The 19,469-nt window shown below is 36.1% G+C and overlaps 4 protein-coding genes across 5 annotated transcripts; 1 reads left to right on the forward strand and 3 right to left on the reverse strand.

Annotated features, from left to right (window-relative positions):
* Nucleotides 1-835: 835 nt before the first annotated feature.
* Nucleotides 836-5,607, reverse strand: LOC110417954 (ATP binding microtubule motor family protein). Of its 2 annotated transcripts, XM_021430562.1 has the most exons (7): nt 4,422-5,606; nt 3,493-3,766; nt 3,048-3,098; nt 2,881-2,973; nt 2,429-2,794; nt 1,507-2,178; nt 836-1,192 (listed from the first exon to the last, which is right to left on the reverse strand). In XM_021430562.1, the coding sequence occupies exons 1-7, from the start codon at nt 5,270-5,272 to the stop codon at nt 1,154-1,156; spliced, it is 2,346 nt and encodes a 781-aa protein (XP_021286237.1). In that variant the 5' UTR covers nt 5,273-5,606; the 3' UTR covers nt 836-1,153. The 2 variants fall into 2 exon arrangements, with proteins under 2 accessions (XP_021286237.1, XP_021286238.1); XM_021430563.2 differs by lacking the exon at nt 3,048-3,098 and having other exon boundaries at nt 4,422-5,607.
* Nucleotides 5,608-7,199: 1,592 nt separating this feature from the next.
* Nucleotides 7,200-14,771, forward strand: LOC110418667 (P-loop containing nucleoside triphosphate hydrolases superfamily protein). The gene is made up of 12 exons (XM_021431450.2): nt 7,200-7,684; nt 8,184-8,369; nt 9,071-9,256; nt 10,785-10,868; nt 11,799-11,843; nt 12,059-12,130; nt 12,220-12,519; nt 13,484-13,522; nt 13,634-13,738; nt 13,835-13,903; nt 13,989-14,114; nt 14,302-14,771. Exons 1-12 carry the CDS (start codon nt 7,244-7,246, stop codon nt 14,482-14,484), a joined length of 1,836 nt encoding a protein of 611 aa, XP_021287125.1. The 5' UTR covers nt 7,200-7,243; the 3' UTR covers nt 14,485-14,771.
* Nucleotides 14,772-14,907: 136 nt separating this feature from the next.
* LOC110417501 (early nodulin-like protein 6) lies at nt 14,908-15,940 on the reverse strand. Its single transcript, XM_021429862.1, has 2 exons — nt 15,525-15,940; nt 14,908-15,410 (listed from the first exon to the last, which is right to left on the reverse strand). The coding sequence occupies exons 1-2, from the start codon at nt 15,721-15,723 to the stop codon at nt 15,079-15,081; spliced, it is 531 nt and encodes a 176-aa protein (XP_021285537.1). The 5' UTR covers nt 15,724-15,940; the 3' UTR covers nt 14,908-15,078.
* A 160-nt stretch (nt 15,941-16,100) lies between these two features.
* On the reverse strand, nt 16,101-18,275 carry LOC110417500 (uncharacterized). Its single transcript, XM_021429861.1, is given in 3 exon segments — nt 16,101-16,821; nt 16,824-17,370; nt 17,802-18,275. Coding segments are annotated over 3 exon segments (1,266 nt in total). The 5' UTR covers nt 18,021-18,275; the 3' UTR covers nt 16,101-16,321.
* Between the last annotated feature and the right edge of the window lie 1,194 nt (nt 18,276-19,469).

The following is a 19,469-nucleotide window of genomic DNA, read 5'->3' on the forward strand; positions in this document are numbered from 1 at the left end:
AAATTAACACTCCGTTTCAAAAGTATAAACACCATTAACAAAATAATGACATAACTAAAATACTTTTTTATTCTCTCTTATATATTTTTTTTCGAACAATGTGGTCGGCCGGCAACATTTCCATTCTCTAGCCAACCACCCCACAATAGGTGCTCCTCAAGGGAGAGAGCACTAGATTGGTGTTCCCACCTATGTTTTTTTGTTTTTTTTAAACAAATATATAAAATAATAATTTTTAAAATTAATAAAAAATAAAATTATTTTTTTAATATTATCACGTCATTAAACAAATAGAATATTAATGATTAGACTTATGTGTCATAGTGCAATATATTTTTTTAGATGGAGTGTTTATTTCGAAAATTAATAAACTCGTTTGAATTTTGATTAAAACTTAAAATGTAGAAGTATTTTATTTTATTTTTTTTATTAATTTCCTTTTTGATTAAAGGTTGTAGATGATTCTAAATTTAATAAACACTTAACAGAGAAATACTGCTGTAACCGTAAGTGCAAATATGAGAATGGTAATGTGTAATCATTAATTGATGGTAATTTGCACCCATAAAACAACTAATCTTTAAATTTGGTTCAAGAATATATGATGGTTAAAATACAGCAGCACCAGGCCATCCAGGCCAGGCAGATCATGGTTGAAGATAATGAAAGGGCTTGTCATGGTTGTTTGCCTGAACCCCGTGGTACAGAGATCCTCCCAACTTGGTTTCCGAGCAATAGAAAATTCACATATTACTTGTTTTAACATGAGCTGCCTGAACATCTATAACGCCTATTGATTGAGATCACCTATGATCCTTGTGTTGAATGGTTCCTATGAAAATAAGCATCAGTGTTATTGAATTCTGAATTAAAAAAGGTACATAAATATACATGGATTTTTTTGGGTCTCCAGATGCTCCAAGAGCCTCAAATCGAGAACAAAACACTAGTGGAGTAATTGCTGGTGATCTTAATGTCAAGAAATCGAATGAGAACAAGAAAAGAATCTCTGTCTAGTGGACTACAAGGAAAGCAGGGGAACGCCACTTTGGCAAGCAATAACTTTTGCTCGGTTGGAGAATGTCATGGGAGGAAGAGACACTGTCATACCACCACCTCGTTTTTGTTTTCTAATTTCATTTCTTGCTTTTCGTTACTTCAGAGCTTTAGGTCTTTGGCGAGAAAATCCTGGCTGCATGATGTAGTTGGTGACGTACGTGCGGTCCAAACATACACACAAACCAGAAAAAGGGTTAAGGCAAGCTGCATCAGCTGGAGAAGAAACAAAAACTAAAAGAAAAATTGGATGAGGTGCCAAAGGGAAGAGAGAACTTGACAACAAGTCCTCTATATTTGGGCACGCGAGGAGCAGCCCTCTAGGACCAAAGTCATTCCGCATTCCAGGTGGTGGCATTGTAGATACAAAAGTACATATATCTTTTATGTGTATAGCAAAACGAACCAACTCAAAACAAAAGAAAGGGGAAGGCCGAAAAATCACCGTACCTGAAGTAGCATGGAGGGAGCTGCAACAGGTTCTGAAATGACGTGGCTTCTAGTTTTTCTTCTATTGAGTGTAGTGACCGATGGGCTGTTAGCAGTTGTTATATCCCAAAAACTTCTTTTTTTGGTTGTTGCGACTGGTGATCGAAAACGATGACTTGGGCTCTTCAAGTCCCCAGCACTTGGTTCCTTTGGCCGCAAGCTAGCCCGTGTGGCAACCCTCTTAACCCCTACTTCGGATGCTTTTTCACTCTTCCTTGAAAGCTCACGAATAACATCATCTTTCTGCTTTAACTGAGAAGCGTAATCTTTCTTCATTCTCGCCATTTCCAGTTCCAATGCCTTCACAGTCAGTCTAAGCTCTTTAACTGCTTCCTCTGCTCCCCTCTTTTTGGATTCTGGTGTGAAACAGTTTCCTGTTAAGAAGGTGGATCTGGGTCTCCTTTTCTCATTTGGTTGGGCCGTAGATGGAGGAGTCATGAGAGAAGTAACTGAAGAAGGGGTTGGAGAAGCATTTGCAGCCAAGGATTGTGCTTGAAGGGTTAGCAGCTTCTGCTGTTGGCGTGCCAGTTGTACTCGCAATTCACGATTTTCCTTCTGCAGTTCAAGCAGAAGCTTGGCCTGATCAGTTCCAGATTCTGGTACTTCGAGTACCTCCTCATTTGCCTCACATGCCTGCAAGTGTAAGGAAAACATTTTTGACAATTATTTCTAGTGATTTATGAAAACCCTTTACAAGGAAAAAAATAAAACACATGAATAGTTAACAACCAATGTTTAGGGTTGTTAAAAACACAGTGAAAAGATTCAATTTGGGAGAACCAATGTTTAAGAAGTATAGCATGAAACAAAATACACATAACTTAGCAGTAGGTGCAAGCACAGAAGGTTAAATTTGAGAAGAAAATGAGCAAAGATTACAAACCTTGGTTCGGATCTCCTTAGCTCGATCAGCCCAATGTAGCGTATTTTGTGTTTCACCAAATGAGAGATTGCTTGGACTGATGTTAGCAATCATTACAGTGTTACAAGCTCCACCTAATGAATCCTTAAGGAGTTGAGTGAGTTTTGAGTTTCTGTAGGGTATGTGTTTCTTACCCTCGACAAGGGCATTGATGCAGCTGCTCAGTGCAAGAAGTGACCGATTAATGTTGGCACCCTCCAGTGATCTAAGTGTTCTCTGATCAGTTGCAAGGGCTCTTTCAGAACCAGCAAGATCGATGAGCGAGAGCTTCCCAACTCTATTAATGACATTCATTGAAGCATCTTTGACTCTATATTCAATCACAACCTAGATGAAAAGCAACTCATGTAAATAACAATATCATAAAACTACAAGAGCAAAAAAGTTACTAAGTCACACATTATTATGGATACCTGAAGAATTGCATGGGATCGTGAAGATGTTTCATTAGCACAAGTTGGTTCAGTGGTTCGGTTTTGGTTTCCCCTTTGTAGCAGCGCCATCACCTGCCACAACCCAGTGAAACAGTTATAACACTTCTAACCCTCTAAGCCATGACAATTGGAATTAGGAGATTTACTTCGTCCGTGGAATAAGCCCTGTACTGTGTAAGACCTGCCGCCACAATTCCCTGCATTACATTTAAGCAAGCACTTTTCTGTGATAAAATCAAGGCATTTAAAATTTGGAATTTAAACAATATTTAGAAGACTATAAAGTGGTTTACAAAATTGTTAGTGTTTGATTAAATAGTTTCAGAAAGTAACAATATTTCCTTGCATTTAATGACCCTGCACTTCTGCATTTGACTAAATGGTTGGTGTATGGATCCCACTTCGAATACTCCCTCCCCAAACTAAAAAAAAATAAACCCACTGTTCCTTCCTGAAACTTCAGTTGTTAATCTGTTATGAACGAAAACACAGTGGAAATATATTTCTTTGTGATCAGTTAGGTGATAGCATGGAAATATAGAATTGGAGGACAAGATACAGCTATAAATTTCACGGCTGTTGAGAGCAAACCTGCTTATCTTCTCTCAGGACAAGAGGTCTTCCAGGCGAGAGTAAATCCCTGACAGTTTCATTGTAGACCTCAAGATAGGAGAGATGAACCACATGGTTTCCATCACAGCTCCTCTGTCTAATCTTTGTGAAAAGATCCTTTATTGCCAAAACCATCACGCCTGGATTATCCACAGTGCCAAGCATTGTATAAGTTTTTCCAGCTCCTGTGGCACCATAGCAGAACACTGAGCCATTCCTTCCCTGCAAAACTGCTTCAACAAGGTCTGCAGTCCTGAAAGTTCAAATGGGTAGTGAAGAAGTTAATTCATATAACAAAAAAGCAGGGAAACTTAGATACATTCAATGCACATTGACACATAAGTCGTGTTGAAGTTTCAGACAACATTAGCAGTAGCATTTTCTACACAAAAGAATCTTATCTTCCCTTCTGCTTGCTTAGCAAATGCATTGAAGAAAACAGAAACGTCACTGAATTATGTTGAAAATGGTAGCTAATTCTCCTTTCTGAAATTGGTGCAACTAATAATTGGGATTTCTAAAGTTATAATTGTTATTATTTGTTTTGAATGCTAAAGAACCCAGAGACAAAAGCAACACTCGATTTTTCATTACAACTAAATACATTCTTGCTAAAACAAGTCAAAACAAAGACGGAAAGCCAAATTGAACCTCAAACATAAATCTGTATCAGCTATCAAGTGAAGACAAAGCTAAAAGCTGGTCTGAGGACTGCAAATAGTTTCAATTAATCGTTCAGGTTCACAACCAGGAAATTCTTTTTAAATCTACTTTTAAAATGAAACTTTTACAAGCTTCCAATCAGTTAACACAAAAATACAACCAAATAAAACGGTGTTAAGGGGCAACACAACTGCAATTCATATCAAAATGGATCAATACATGGCATTTTTTGAGCCATAACTTACGTGGTGGTATAAACTTCATGCTGACTAGTGGAATCCGGGAATGAAGCATCAAAAGTAAAATGCCTGCCTCTAAGCCTCTTTAGTCTAAGATAATCATTCTCATTAGCAAACTCAGTCAAGTAAACATCTCTCTTATTCACAATCTTGACACAACACCTTGAACCAACTTCCTTCTCCTTCTTAGCCATAGGCCTAAGCCTTACAAACACAAGAATTCTACCATCATCTCCACCCATTGTCCCATTTTTCTCAGTGCAAGCAATACTCTCTATTTTCTCCAATTCTTGCCCATTCTTAGTCCCTCCCAATGACAACTTCCTTGCCACTGTAGTTTTCACGGTAGTCGTTGTGGCCTTTCTTGCACAAGAAGAAACCCCAAGAATCTTATCCGGACCAATCAAAAGATTCTCCTTTGCATCATCCAAAGGTTGTTGGGGCAACACAAAAGTTCTAGTCACTGTAGAATTAGCCATTGTAGGCAATGAAGGCATTGTGTTTTCTCTCATAACATTGTTAAACTTGGAATCTTTTTGATCTTTCTCTTCCTTTCTCTCTTGTCTTTTGCAAGATGTGAGAAGATCAACGCTTGGGTGAGTTGAAAAACGCTTCTCTTGATCAGGTTTCGGAGATGAGTTGTTTCTAAGAGCTGCAGAAGCTTTCTTTTGTTGCTCATATAAAAGAGTTAAAGCTCTCATTTTTTCCTTCAACCCATGATGCGGGTTCCTCAGTGGAACATTGTTATTATTAATATTACTCACCTGGGTTCCTTCTTCTTCTTCATTTGATCTGCTGCATCTACTGCTTGGCTGCTCTTCTTGGCTGCTGATCTGAGACCTTGTTGAAACTGGCATTCTATGATTTTCTCACTATCCAAACATGCCCCAAGATGGATTTTTCTTTCTTCTTTTTTGAATTCCCAATTCGCACAAACTTCCGAAAATGCAAGAAAGAAGGAAGGGAACTTCTTTTTCCTGGAAAAATCAAAACTTTGGGAAATGACTGTGGGTTGGAGTGGAGAAAGCCAAAAGCCTAACTAGAACAGAAAGGACATGAAAGAGAGGGAAAAGCTCAAAGATTGGGGAATATGAACCGTTGGATTGATGATTATATCAACGGTTGGTAGTAAAGCCGGGGAAGGTCAGTTCTTTTTGAAAGTGAAAAGCTATTTTCACTCCAGATTCTTGATTTTGCATCGTGCACTGACCTGACGGTGAGAAAGGGCAATGTCAAAGGTAGAGTGGAAGAATAAAAAAGTGGAGGGGTAGTAGTAGGGGTTTTAGCCACTTTTTAAAAATTTGAATGGGGGGCCTTGTAACGGTCAAAAATATTGTCAGGGGCCAAACGGTTAGATAATTCAGAAAAATTGTGGGTCCAACTTTGGAAATTTCCCAATGCCAGGGAAAAACACTCTCTTAAGCTGCTTTTCTTTCTAATTAATAATTGCCATTATAATTAATTAATAAATTGATCATGGAAATCCCACCACTGACCACACCGTCGGTTGCTGCATTTGTTTTTTTTTTTTTTGACCTTTTTCCCTCAAAGAATAACCACGGTAAAAGTAAAGCAGTAATTCCATTTTTCTAATTTTGAACTTTTTTCTTAAATTTAAAAAGTCAAACCCCAGATATTATTATACCGTGTTTGCTGCAGCATTTAGCTTAATGCGGTTCCTCTGCTGTGATGATGATCAAGACAGGAGCAATCAAAAAAAGGAAAAAAACTCAAATTAAGCTGTGGTCAATGACGTAACAAACAATCATTACTTGTTAAATGATGAGTTTGATTTGATCAAGGCTCAAGCAAATATTTATATTTGGTTAGGCATGTGGATTTGATTTGCTATAACCATCCAATTTAATACTGCATTTATCTTGTCTTACAATGTAAGGAAAGATCCTTTTAATTTAAAATAATTTCTTTAAAGGACAAGTTGTTACCTATTTCGGATTAAGTTCTCTAACAAAGAACAAGTAATTAACAAGGAGGGATTGATGACATGGAATCCTATATATTATTTGATTAGGACATGATTTAATAAAGATGTTAGACTAAGTGGGGAATAATGATCCACGTCGGTCATGATTATGAAGGTTTTACGAGTAGCATGTTGAAATTGTGAAATGTCTTGTAAGGGAAGGCCAATAGAGCAACCAAATTATGTCTTCTTTTCAAGTGGAGAATGCCATCATCACATGTTTATATTCTTCCCCTTTTTGCATTGATTATCTTCTTCTCATAACCATTCACTATATTTATAAGAGTTTTTCCTTCTTTCTCCTTCACCCATTAATGCTTTCTTCTTTTGTTTTAGGGTCTTCGGGCCAAATAAATTTAAAGTCAATAATAGATAAAACAAGTAGCCATCATGTAGTCCACTCTCTCTCTCTCTCTCTATATATATATATATATATATTTCATTTTTATTTTTCTATCAGTCCAACATCATGCAGTAACGTCCTTTTGGTGCAACAGATATTTCTTTTAATTGCTTGATATCTGCAACCCTTTCACAAAAAATTAACATGTTTCTTATGTACTTGGCATTAACCCTTTCTAATTTCTTGCCAATATTAATATAGGTTGGGTCGTAATATGATCACTCCAGGCCCATTATATAAAGGCCTTTTCTAAGCCAACAAAAATCGAATAGAGTGGAAGTATTAAAAACAGGACTTTCATAAGCCCAATATACGAATCCAGTCTCAAGCCCAGCTCATACAGAGCACAAGCTCTTCTCGGTCGAGTCAGTCCACAACTATAAATTCAGTCGTTAGGGTTTAAGGTTTAACCTAGAAGCTGAAAATTGGGGTTTATCAGAAATGGGGGTAGCGGAAGAGAAAAACTTTAACTCTTCCTCTTTAGAAGAGAGTAAGAAGAAAAGGAAGAGAAAGCGAAGCAGAGCTAAGAAATCAGAGCACCAAAACCCTGATAACAACACTGATAGAGAACAAGGAGGAGAAGAAGAAGAAGAAGAAGAATTTGAACAAGAGAAACAAGAGGAAGATGAAACAAGAAACGGAGAAGTTCAAAAGGAGGAGAAAAAGAAGAAGAAAAATAAGAAGGTGAAGAGTGATGATGATGAGAAACCGGAACTTGTAAATAATGAAGAAGAGGAAGAAGTAGGAGTGAAGGGGGAGATGAAGGAGAAAGTGAAGAGTGGGGGAAGTGGGATAATGAGCACTGAGTCATTTGAGTCTTTGGGATTGTCTGAGCCTACTTTTAAGGCTATTAAGGAAATGGGTTTTCAGTATATGACTCAGGTATTTTTTTTTTACTATGTTTAGGTTGAATTATTTGTGTATTTTATGTTCGAATTAGATTGTTTAGTGTTTTACATGCGTGCTTTATAGTTGGTTTAGTTCAAGTCAGAATTCAGTGACACATCATTGCATATTCAAAAAAAGCCATTGAATATATTGTGAAATTTCCAAAGGGGGCAGATGAGTATCTGTTATTGTTCTGTGTAGCATTTAAGGGTAGGCCAATGACTTGAAAAATAAAAAACATCAATTAATAATGTTTTCTAGCATTGGATGCAATGCTGAATTTTGTTAGTATCTGTTTGTCCTGTAAATATTTTTATATACAACTTTTATCTTGAAAGAAAAAGTCCACCTCTTGCTGTACAGGGAATAATATACTTTCCATCCTAAATTTGATGATTTTTAGGCTATACGTTGTGTTAGTTTTATTTTCATGTGTTTAATTTATGTAAGACTTAGAAGTTTCTTATAATTGAGCTGCCGAATAAAAATGCAGATTCAAGCCAGAGCGATTCCACCACTTATGATTGGCAAAGATGTCCTTGGGGCGGCAAGGACGGGTTCAGGGAAAACCCTTGCGTTCTTGGTACCTGCTGTTGAGTTGTTATATAATGTTCACTTCACTCCTCGCAATGGAACAGGTGTTATTGTTATTTGTCCCACAAGGGAGCTTGCCATTCAGGTAAACATTTTGAAACCCTTATTCGCTGTCATTACTGTAAACATTTATTTCAGGCTTAAAACCTCTTTTTTTCTTTTCCTGTGATTTCAGTGGAGTTCTCATCAGTGCAATAATGAAATCTGTCCAATTCTGAACAGCAGCTTTGATAATCTAAAGATGCTTTTGTCTATGAACATATAATGTGCCTATTTGGATTTAGCCTTAATTTAAACTGTCTATAGCATGTCGCATTTTATCAATGTATTAACAAAGTTAAGACGGTTATTGCAATGTGAGTCAATTTATCACTTGGAAAAAAAATGTTCTCAACTTTCAAGAAAAAGGAGGCAGCTAACCTTTTTTTCTAAGTAGATATGAAAAAATGGATTATGAGCCGATAAATCACTTTTTTGGCATGTGTTTATTGTTAACAATGATGTATTTCTAATGGCTTTTATTATGGTCTAAGTATTGGTAATTTCTTATGGTGTTGATGGTTCTTCTGCTTTTCTTAATAGCATGATACTATCTACAATGCTAACCTCATGATATGGCAATAAAGACTTTTTAATAAAGTATTGTTTTTGCTTTTTTTTTTCTCTCTCTCTCTTTTAAAGTTGACTAATTGGATTGCAATTAGTTTAATTGAAGTTATATATTATACCCTTAATATTCCAACAAATTCGTTCATTACTAAGCAGTGTAACCTTCAAACGTTTCAGACCCATGCAGTTGCAAAGGATCTTCTCAAATACCACTCTCAGACTCTTGGATTGGTTATTGGTGGTGCAGCCAGAAGAGGAGAAGCAGAGCGAATTGCGAAGGGAGTTAATTTGTTAGTGGCTACTCCTGGTCGACTACTTGACCATCTTCAACATACAAAGGGATTCATTTATAAAAATTTGAAGGTAACATTAAAATTTCTGAACCTTGTATCCAATGATTCATATTTTGTTTGGCTAATATGGTAGCTTGTATGATCATTTGATTTAGAATGTATTTTACTTGAACTAAATTTCCTTGATTATAAGATTTTCTTGTGTGGTCAATTGTTCATACCTATTTGAGATTGTATAGTTAACTAAAGGTAAATACCCTGTGTACTTTATTTTTTGGATGGTCACTTTTAGTGCTTAGAAGTAAAACTGTCGAAGCTGACCTGAACCTTAAAAATCCATTTAACCTTCCTGAACTTGAATTTGACCAACTCGATTTGAACAGAAAATTCAACAATCCAAATCAGAAATCAACCCAACAGAATTTGACAAGAAAAAGTCAATAACTAGAATCTATAAAGAGCAACTAGAATTTACAGTATTGCATTTTTTTAAAGGATCACTGGATGAGCAAGTGATCATCTTTGTTTTAATTATGAATTTACAGTGCATAGGTTGTTAGGTTTTTTTTTGTTCTTTTAATTTTGAAAGTTTCTATTTTTAATTTCAATAATAAAAAGGGTAAAATACCCTCACCTCTCAAAGTTTTGATTGAAATTACACGAAGGTCGATTAGTTTTCAAAATGGACACTTTGCCTCAAAAAAATATTTTCTGTTGGACATGAAGGTCTAGCCGTTAGTCAACTGTTAGTGTTTTCTTCAATTTAATGACATGGCAAGGGTAAAAAGATAATTTTACTCATGATTAATTTTTAAAATTACTATTATATAATTTTATTAAATAAAAAAAAGCTCCCCATCTAGGGAGCATTGGAGCTCCATCGAGCTCCCCTCCCGGTACTCCTTTTTCTTGGGGAGTTAGTGTTCCCTATTTTTTTTTAATTTTTTTTAAATATAATAATAATTTTTTAAAATTAATAAAGAAAGAAAAGGCATTTTAGTTGTTTTATAATTTCTGTTAACAGTGTTTGCACTCTTGGAGCGGAGTGCCCATTTCGAAAATTAATGGATCTACTTAGAATTTCGATTAAAACTTAAGAGGATGGGGGTATTTTACCCTAATAAAAATGTAAAATGATGTTGCATATTTAAGACACGTGGTGCATTCTTCTTAGCTATTTTTTGTGACATCGCTCATTTGACTAACATTATCAGTCAAAGGTGCAAAATGCTTAAGGAGAGTAAAGTTCAAGTACTTAATTGTAAATTTTTAAACTTCAGGTAGCAAATCAACAGTTTCACCATAGTTTGTGTAATAAATGTGTAATTAACCCTTACTAGCTGGTAAAATGTTTATGCATTCCTCTCTTAGAATCAATGTTATATGGCATATGTTGGAGTGCTTCTGGTGAATTATTATTTCTATCAACTCATAAACTAGTTTAGCAATGCCTCGAGTTTATAGCTGCTTCATGCAGATAACTTGAAACCCCTTGCTCTCTGAAAAATTTAATTCAGTCATTATAATTATTCTGACTTATAGTTAAACTTGGTACATTATATGAATTTTAATTTTCTAAAAATTCGTGGAATTTGCAGTGTCTCATGATTGATGAAGCTGACAGGATATTGGAAGCAAATTTTGAGGAAGAAATGAAGCAAATTATCAAGTTTCTTCCTAAGGTGAATTTTTTAGCCACTTATATTGTTGATTAGAGCGATGTCAGGAAATTATGATTTTGAATTACATCATTTAATCTGCCTCTAGGACTTCTGAAGGAAATGGATGGTAACCAAAATTGTGGTAGTAACATTTTTTATTGACATAAATAAGCTATGCCAATCCCTTTAGATTGGTGTAGAATATATTTTCTGAAGTAATATATTACTGATTAAAAAGCTTGACTTTCTGAAGGACTAGGTTCAGTTGGTCAACTAACTTATGAACAGGCATGAATTATGTTGCATTGACTAGTTTTTGTCAACTTGTGATGTTCTCTTATTTGAAAAGAGAAATAGACTTCTTTTCTAATAATTATGTTGCTGGAAAAAATGAAGCAAAGTATCATGCTTCCAAAAAAGGCAAATCATCTTACCCATTTATATTGTTGATTGTGAAGTTACTTGTGTATGTTTTGATTTTATGATCTCACGTAATTGCCCCAAGGGCTTTTCTTGAAAATTAGGTGTTGGGTAATCAAAATATTAGTGAAATTTTCTTTAATAAATTGAAAGGGGTATGCTAGTACTCTTTAAAAATTGAAGGTTAGAATGAATTTCTGGGATTAATAGACTTTGCTTTATAAAAATTTTAGTTAGCTCAGTGGTGTATATATTTTTTGTTGTAATTGCAACATGATAAATAAATTGTTTTGAAAATGTTAGTATGCTGACATTCTACCTCTGCAGAGTGATGACAAATGATGCTCTAGGAGATTGCTGGTTATGACATAACTTTAAATCAAGATCAATGCCTCTTGCTTGAATTGTACTTTCATGCTTTTGCTTGTCCACTAGAAGCTTCATGTTTATAAAGCAGTTTGAAGTTATACACAAGTCTTAGATTTGGTAACTTCTAAGGTCTTTAGAGCTTACTTTTTACTTGATGTGCAGCAAAACAGGCAAACTGCTCTATTTTCAGCTACCCAGACTAAGAAGGTTGGCCCTTCACTCTCATTCATATTGACCATTTTTCCCTTGACTTATGGTTTATTTTAATCACATCTATGCCAGCTTTCTTCAGAAAATTGTTTGGCAAGCTTATTTCTCTATAAATGGAAAAGGCAAAACTTTCTTCGTTCCTTTTCATTTTGGAGCAAAATTTTGGTTTTATTTACGTGACCATTTATTGTTACTTTTCCCTAAATCTGCAGGTTGAGGACCTTGCCCGCTTGTCATTTCAGACAACTCCTATTTATATAGATGTAGATGATGGGAGAAAGAAGGTAGGCGTGTAGTAGGGATTCAGATATATAAACACAGTCAAGTGCACTATTTACTTATCCTTTGACTTAACAAGACACTGTCATTGTAGGTCACCAATGAAGGGCTGCAGCAAGGCTATTGTGTTGTGCATAGTTCCAAGAGATTTATCCTTTTGTATTCATTTTTGAAGAGGAACCTGTCCAAGAAAGTGATGGTCTTTTTCTCTTCATGCAATTCAGTCAAGTTTCATGCAGAACTTCTTAGATATATTCATGTGGATTGCTTTGATATCCATGGAAAGCAAAAGCAGCAAAAGCGGACCACTACCTTCTTTGACTTTTGCAAAGCAGAAAAGGGCATTTTGCTTTGCACTGATGTTGCTGCTCGTGGACTTGATATTCCTGCCGTGGTATGTTTCTTTGTTGAATTGGGTTGCCCGTCATGGCAGTTGCCATTTTATGATTTTCTGTTGATCTTCCCATTAATGTTTTCTGCTTATTGTTGGAATAGTGGTACCTTAATGTTAGCATATTTGTTGTCCAAGTGCAAACATTCTTAATATATATTTTTCTTATCTGTAATTGGTATGCTCAACTATATATAACAATGCACAATGCAGTGGCATCTTGTGCAAAATCAGGAAATTCATGCTACTCTTAAAAGACAATGGTAGTCTCCCGTGAAGTTCATAAATTTTTCAGTGATCTGGTTAGGTTTACTTCACAATTTTGTTTACACACCATTCCGAGGCTGCTGTTGGCAATGTTTAATTATGACTGTTTTTTATTGTTCTTAAATAAAAAAGTCAATGGATTTCAATTTCATAGTTGTTTGCAAGTAGACTGGATACTTTGCATGAATTATATGTTGGTGAAATGTATGTACATCCAAAGTGACCATTTGTGTGGTCTGTTGGACTCTGTTATGGTATGAATAATACCATGTTTGTAGCAATCTTTTCAATAACTTTATTTTGAACATTGCTTGGTCATCTCAACTAATCTTTTGAAGTTGAACTATAGTTTAAATTTAAATGACCGCCATCTAGTTTCTCCTCCCCTCCCCCTCTTTAAAATAAAAATTTTGTACATGATTTGCATGTCAGCGTATGCTGGGTATCTCAATCAGTTTAAACTTGGCAAGTTTTTGAAGCTTCATATAGTAGCACCAAAAGGGAAATGGGGGAGTAAAAGGGAAAACCTGGCTTCAGCTTTGAAATCTGTCTGCATGAATGCTATGGTTAATTGGATTGATATAAAAATCTTAAAAAAAAAAAAACAGAGAGAGAATGGAAATATTAGGAATCTTTGTTGCAATAGTTGGCATGGAATCATTTTGACTGAAGTTTATTGTTTTCTTTTTTCTGTTTGTAGGATTGGATTGTGCAGTTTGATCCTCCTGATGAACCCAAGGTGCGTGCTCTTTCTTTTGTATTGTGTGTGTGTATCATTTTGCTTATTCTTGTATCTTGTTATTTTTTCATCCATGTTGAGTAAAATGTGGCATGGGAATGTTGCTTTCAGGAATATATTCATAGGGTTGGTCGAACTGCTCGTGGGGAAGGTGCAAGAGGAAATGCTCTTCTTTTCCTTATCCCAGAGGAACTACAATTTCTTCGCTATCTAAAGGTGCATTATTTTTGGTGAATGACTTTTTTTTTTCTCAGTCTGTTAAAGAACTGCTATTTTAATCTGTTTCCTTCTGCTCTAAATTTCTAATGACAGGCAGCAAAAGTTCCTGTTAAGGAATATGAGTTTGATGAGAAGAAGCTGGCGAATGTGCAGTCTCATCTGGTAACTTCTTGGTTCTTTGTTTACTATAATTTGTTGATATAACAAAGTGAGGGGGAGCTTAGAGTCTCTGCTTGGAATGATGCAGGAGAAGTTGGTGGCAAACAACTATTATCTCAACAAGTCAGCTAAAGATGCTTATCGATCCTACATTTTAGCATACAATTCTCACTCAATGAAAGATATCTTTAATGTGCATCGCCTTGATATGCAGGTACGATCTTTCTTTTGACATCTTAAAATGTAAATCTCTTCTCTACATGTGGTTGTGCAATCTAAATGGATTATTAACTAGTGTAAAATATCTTGATCCTGAAACAATTGTTAGCCATGAAATTTTGAACATAACCTAGGTGTATTAAGCTGACCAACAAGAAACGGAAAATGTTGTTTTTGAGCAGGCCGTTGCTGCTTCCTTCTGTTTTTCATGCCCTCCTAAAGTTAATCTGAACATAGACAGCAATGCATCCAAATTTAGAAAGAAAACACGTAAAGTGGAAGGAGTGCGAAATAATTTTAGTGAAAGCGACCCGTATGGGAGGCAGAGAAGTGAAGATGATAATCGGCAATTTGTAAGGTATTAGCGGAAGCATCATCCAGAAGCCATTTATAAAGGCATTAGCAGAAGCTGTGTTGGTGAAGCCGCTGCATTGGTCTGCAACAATTTTGTATCTGTACCATTTTTTCTTGAAAAAGAGGGTGAGTCTACTTGAAAATTAAGATAAGCTTTAATAGCTTTTCGCGAGTCTTGTAAGTTGAACATACACATATATATTCTTAGTTTTAAATTGACATGTATTTAAGATGTGTAATTCTTGCCTGATAATTCCATCATTCTCTTATCGAAATAATTCTGATGATTCATATTTGACATGTTGTGGAGGTTCTGCAAAATGTTCTTTACTCAGGCTTTTAGCTCAAGTGTAATGGTTTTTAGCATCCAAGAGATTGATTATATTAAATCAAAAATCTCGAAAGGGTAACGTCCATAAACGAGCCAAGGGAAAATAGTTATAATAGAACATGAATCAAATTTGTAAAACACAAAAATAATCACCTAGCAGCAAATACAAAGGGTCTCATAAATCATTAATCCTAGAAATCACATTATCCAAGTGATTGAAAGAAGAACACAAGGTAAAAGTCACTAAGAGCTGAGAGATGCAAAAAGAGAATTGCTACATAAAAGCTGATATGACGAGCAGCATAATAGTTGAAGCAGTAACAGCAGCAACCTCAAATGCACCATTCTTCTCATGCTCTGGTGTATTGGTGGTGCTGTTCTGGTTCTGGGAATGCGGTGGAGTTTCCGGCTCCAACACTTTGATGATCATCTTCTGTCCTTTCTGGCAGTGCCCGGTTACCCCACTCATGAAATAGAATAAACCGGGTCGGTCCAATTTGAAGACAGTGTCACCATTGTTGGAGAAGAATTGAGGATGAGAGGGCTGGCACTTGTCATACTCTTCTTGCGTCACCACCAAAACCGAGTCTTTCTTGTACTTAAAATCTGAATATATATATATATATCCAAGAACAATGGGAATTGGAAAAAACCCAACACTAGAACAACAAAAGAAAGTAATCGGAAAAGACAAAACATTAATGGTGTAGTACTACTTACGGATGCTGTCATCAACCTTGAACCTGTTACTGGATGCCCACTTGTTGTAAATTTGATTGTCATGCTTTGGTGCAATCCAGCCATCGTCGCCATTTACTTCATATTCAGCACCAATTGCAATGTAAAAGAAGAGGGAAGAGAAAAGGAAAACCATGCTGAAATGAGAAGCCATTGTTGTTTTAGCAGCGAGTTCGGGCATAAGATGAGAAAGGATGCTACTTTTTCTTTCACTTGGGTTGGGTAGGCTTAAAAAGAAGTGAAAATTTGAAGTTAGTTATGCATGAGAGGAGAGAAATGGGGACAGAGAAGTGGAGATAGTGGACTGTTGGAGGTAACCGTGGCGTTGAGGGTCAGCCAAAATCTTTGACTTGGTATAACCCATTTTTCCGATAATCCGAAACATGGTCAGCATTGAAAACGTTTCAAAGATGCCTCCCAATGTTATATGCCAGGTTGAATATGTTTGTTTGGATCCATTCGAGAGTTGGCAGGAGTTTATCATTATCAGTTTGTACTAGCTCAAAACGATGCCAATATCGAAATAACTAACCACATAAAAGAGAAACCCTAGATAAATTACTAAGCCAACAATTTTCTTTAAAGGCAAGATTTAGAACAACAGTTTTTTGGAAGGAGAAGATCAGCAACCATCTCCCTTTTATCAGAAGATGAACAAGCATTTCCTCTGCGTTTTGAGCTTGAATACCCTGAAGATGAATAAGCATTTCCTTTTCGTAGCACTGCTTCTTGCTCCTTTTCAGTGTGGTATTTGGTTCTTCTCTGAATTAGTTTTCTTGTCAACAAGCTTTCACCCCATTAGGAACATGGCTTAATGACGAGATCATTTCAGCCTGATAGCAAAGATTCGAATTGTTCCAAGCTCTGAACCGTCTCCCCATTTTCTTATAAAACCCTCCTGGGAACTCAAGCTTCCCTGTCAGATTGTTCCCATTAATGTAAAGAGCACCGAGGCTAGGTAGGGTTGCAATCTTTGGAGAAAGGTTTCCTGACAGATTGTTATCATTAAGTCCCAAATATCTTAACCTTTTCATTTCTGTCATGGACCCTGGTATTTTACCTGTCAAACCTAAATTAGAAAGATCCAAAATTTCCAAATCCTGCAAGTTTCCCCATTGAACTCCCATGAGGTCACCCCCAAGAGGGTTGTTGGACAGCACCATCTCTTTTAAGGAAACCATTTCTTCAAGTGACTGTGTCAAACCCACGAGAATATTTTCCCCAAGGTCCAATAGGGTGACATTCTTCAGGCTTGCAATTTCTTTAGGAAGCTTTCCTCCAACTTATTGCTGCTTAAGTCCAGCTTTAGGAGCGAGGTGAAATTACCCCCAAAAGTCAACGGCAGTGACCCTGATAGATTATTCCTGCTTAAGTCCATTATTAGTAGCTGAGTTAACCCTCCAAAACTCTCTGGAATCTGACCAGTGAACTGGTTTCCAGCAAGTACAAGCTGTCTCAAATTCACCAAGCTGCCCAGTTCTATAGGCAATTCTCCTGTTAATCCATTTTCTAGTAGCACTAGTGATTTGAGCTGTTTAAGGCGGACAATAGAGGTTGGAATTGTACCAATGAGGCCACGGTTTGATCGGAACCCCAAGGATTCTAAGCTGTTTGAGAGTCTTTCCCAGTTTGAGGAGGGAATTCTGATGGGGTTATGTCTAGGTGAGAAAAAGCAATTGAAGAATGAGAGAGATCTTAGGTGAGTGAGCTCAAAGAGGTGATGTGTGAACTTTGCATCCTGGCTACACTGGAGAGAGTTGTCAAAAACTAGACCAATGTTTAAAACGGTGACATGCCAAAAGCCATCAAAGAGATCACAATAAACTCCCTGCACTTGATTGTTCAAATAAAAATGTTGGATTAAAATAAGGTTGAGGAAAAATATGACAGAATTTTATACACATAAACATGAAGATGCTTGAAATATTATAGGATCATTTTGTTTCTTAGCATGCAAATTTAATGTTTGGTTTGCAAAGTGCTGGTAGAGGAGAACTATCAGATTGCTTGTTTGCTTGCATGCAAGACTTACCTAATTACCAAGAAAAACTTGAGTACCACACAATTCCTTTTAATCAATTAATTTGTGCTAGTTTATATTTCATACTCAAATTGGAAGAAAAGGTAGCTACTTGTCAAGGTCGATGTTCCTAACCTTTATGTTAAATGAGTGCAATTGCAAGATATACTAGCTAGTAAACAGGGAAAAAACAAGGATATACTTATAGTTTTATCTCTAATGGAGTGATTTACTGAAACCTGAATAGGTGACCATCCGCAAGGGTCTGGGTAGAGATCCGAGCCATTCCACCACTTCCCCACAAATCCTTGAATAGCAGAATACAGGGCCTCTTGCTCTCTCTTCTCCATTGGTGCTATAGAAAAGAAGTGATCCTCTTGACATTTGCACAGAACAAACAACCCAACTAGGGAGAACAGAAGAGGAAAATTCTTGGTTGTGGCAATGGGATTCTTCATGGCCAACTAGTGTTTGAGAAAATAGGCTTCGACTAACAGGTTAAGAGAGCAAACAATATGAAGAGCTTTAGAAGCCAGGAACAATAAAAAAAGAATGCAAAAAGAATTAGAGTGTTGGATTGTCAGGTTTTCCCAGATAAACCTCATAAAATATAAAGGAAAGCAAAAGATATGCTGCTGAAAAATGGAGAGTTAAATGATTTCCCATATGATTAACTACTCTTCCAACTGAAAAGCAAGCGGAAATGTAGGTAAAGGCGAAACCAAGGACAACAAGGTTTTAAGTAGCAGTTGCAGTCAAAGTACATTAACACAGTTATTGGTGCCAAAAAGCAAGTAAATAATTAAATGAAATAACAACAATAATATCAGCCTTTGAGTGAGAAAGGAAGTGTAGAGAAACCTAGAAAGGCGATAAGCCTTTAAATGACCTTAGCTTTGCCTCCCCCATACAGCCATACTGGCTACTGCTGTGTATGCGTACAGCAAAGCTAGCTAGGCTTTTTGTCAATCTGCCTCTATCTGCTTTTGTGGCTAAATGAAGCTGTGTATTCAAGATAAATTAAATGTATATATTTTGTTAAACGTCTATACGCACACTTTAACCTTTTCCTTTAATAAATTTGGGCTTCACTTTACTGGTGTATCTCTGTCTGTGTGCATGAGATTAGAGTTAGAGTGGGGGCACTTTAATTATAATAATTGAAAAGATTTTGAATTATTTGAAGGGGTTGCAGTTTAGAGCTATATGCTTAATCTGTAGTGGTAGGAGGGACCATTTGAGCATGCATGCATGCATTCATTGCCTGCCTGCCTTTCTCTAGGACTACTGCCTTCGGCTTCTTTGGTTTATATAAACTGCTCTATCAAAAATTTCTATGGTTGTTGGGAAAAACATTTATAGCTCTTCCAATAATTAGCTTATAATACAGAGAAATAAGCGAAGCAACATAACTACAGAATAAAGTGACTGTACTTGATCGGAAAATTTAAACTATTGAAAAAGAATTATACCAATTCTCTAATCCTAACGAAATAATTCTTTCAAAATTCAATAAACAACAACAATTAATTAAAATAAAAAAATTAGGAATTTGTAAAACGGTGGTTGGAGTGTTGTTCTCATCCACATTTCCTTTCCTTATTCATAAAAATGTATGGACTATTATTTACATGTTTAGGATGAACTTTCAAACTTTGCAAATGAATTTAAATGCCATAAATGCTACATGCCTATATAATTATTATATATCCCTCATGCGTTTTAATAATTTCCAAAAAGATATAGTTTTCTCTTTGTTCAGTGATTGAGATTGTATCATGCCTTTGTCATTTTAGTCCACAACTCTTTCGTTTTGCTAATTATTTAGGCAACAAACTTAGTAACCAATATAGTCTCATTGAATTACTCATATGATTGGTGCAAGCATGGTTGGCAAGAATAGCACA

This window comes from Theobroma umbraticum, unplaced genomic scaffold, assembly GCF_002168275.2.
Source record: "Theobroma umbraticum cultivar Fairchild unplaced genomic scaffold, ASM216827v3 scaffold_50.0, whole genome shotgun sequence".
Lineage (NCBI taxonomy): Eukaryota > Viridiplantae > Streptophyta > Magnoliopsida > Malvales > Malvaceae > Theobroma > Theobroma umbraticum.

Bases quoted from the DNA above. Each gene is read 5' to 3' on its own strand.
- LOC110418667 (XM_021431450.2), top strand. From the start codon at position 7,244: ATGGGGGTAGCGGAAGAGAAAAACTTTAACTCTTCCTCTTTAGAAGAG. The intron at 12,131-12,219 runs GTAGGCGTGTAG...CTGTCATTGTAG, and splicing joins TAGATGATGGGAGAAAGAAG to GTCACCAATGAAGGGCTGCA. The intron at 13,739-13,834 runs GTGCATTATTTT...TTCTAATGACAG, and splicing joins AATTTCTTCGCTATCTAAAG to GCAGCAAAAGTTCCTGTTAA.
- LOC110417954 (XM_021430562.1), bottom strand. From the start codon at position 5,272: ATGCCAGTTTCAACAAGGTCTCAGATCAGCAGCCAAGAAGAGCAGCCA. The intron at 3,099-3,492 runs GTTTGCTCTCAA...AATGTAATGCAG, and splicing joins TCCTGAGAGAAGATAAGCAG to GGAATTGTGGCGGCAGGTCT. The intron at 2,795-2,880 runs GTATCCATAATA...CTTTTCATCTAG, and splicing joins GATCCCATGCAATTCTTCAG to GTTGTGATTGAATATAGAGT.
- LOC110417501 (XM_021429862.1), bottom strand. From the start codon at position 15,723: ATGCCCGAACTCGCTGCTAAAACAACAATGGCTTCTCATTTCAGCATG. The intron at 15,411-15,524 runs GTAAGTAGTACT...ATATATATTCAG, and splicing joins CAAGGTTGATGACAGCATCC to ATTTTAAGTACAAGAAAGAC.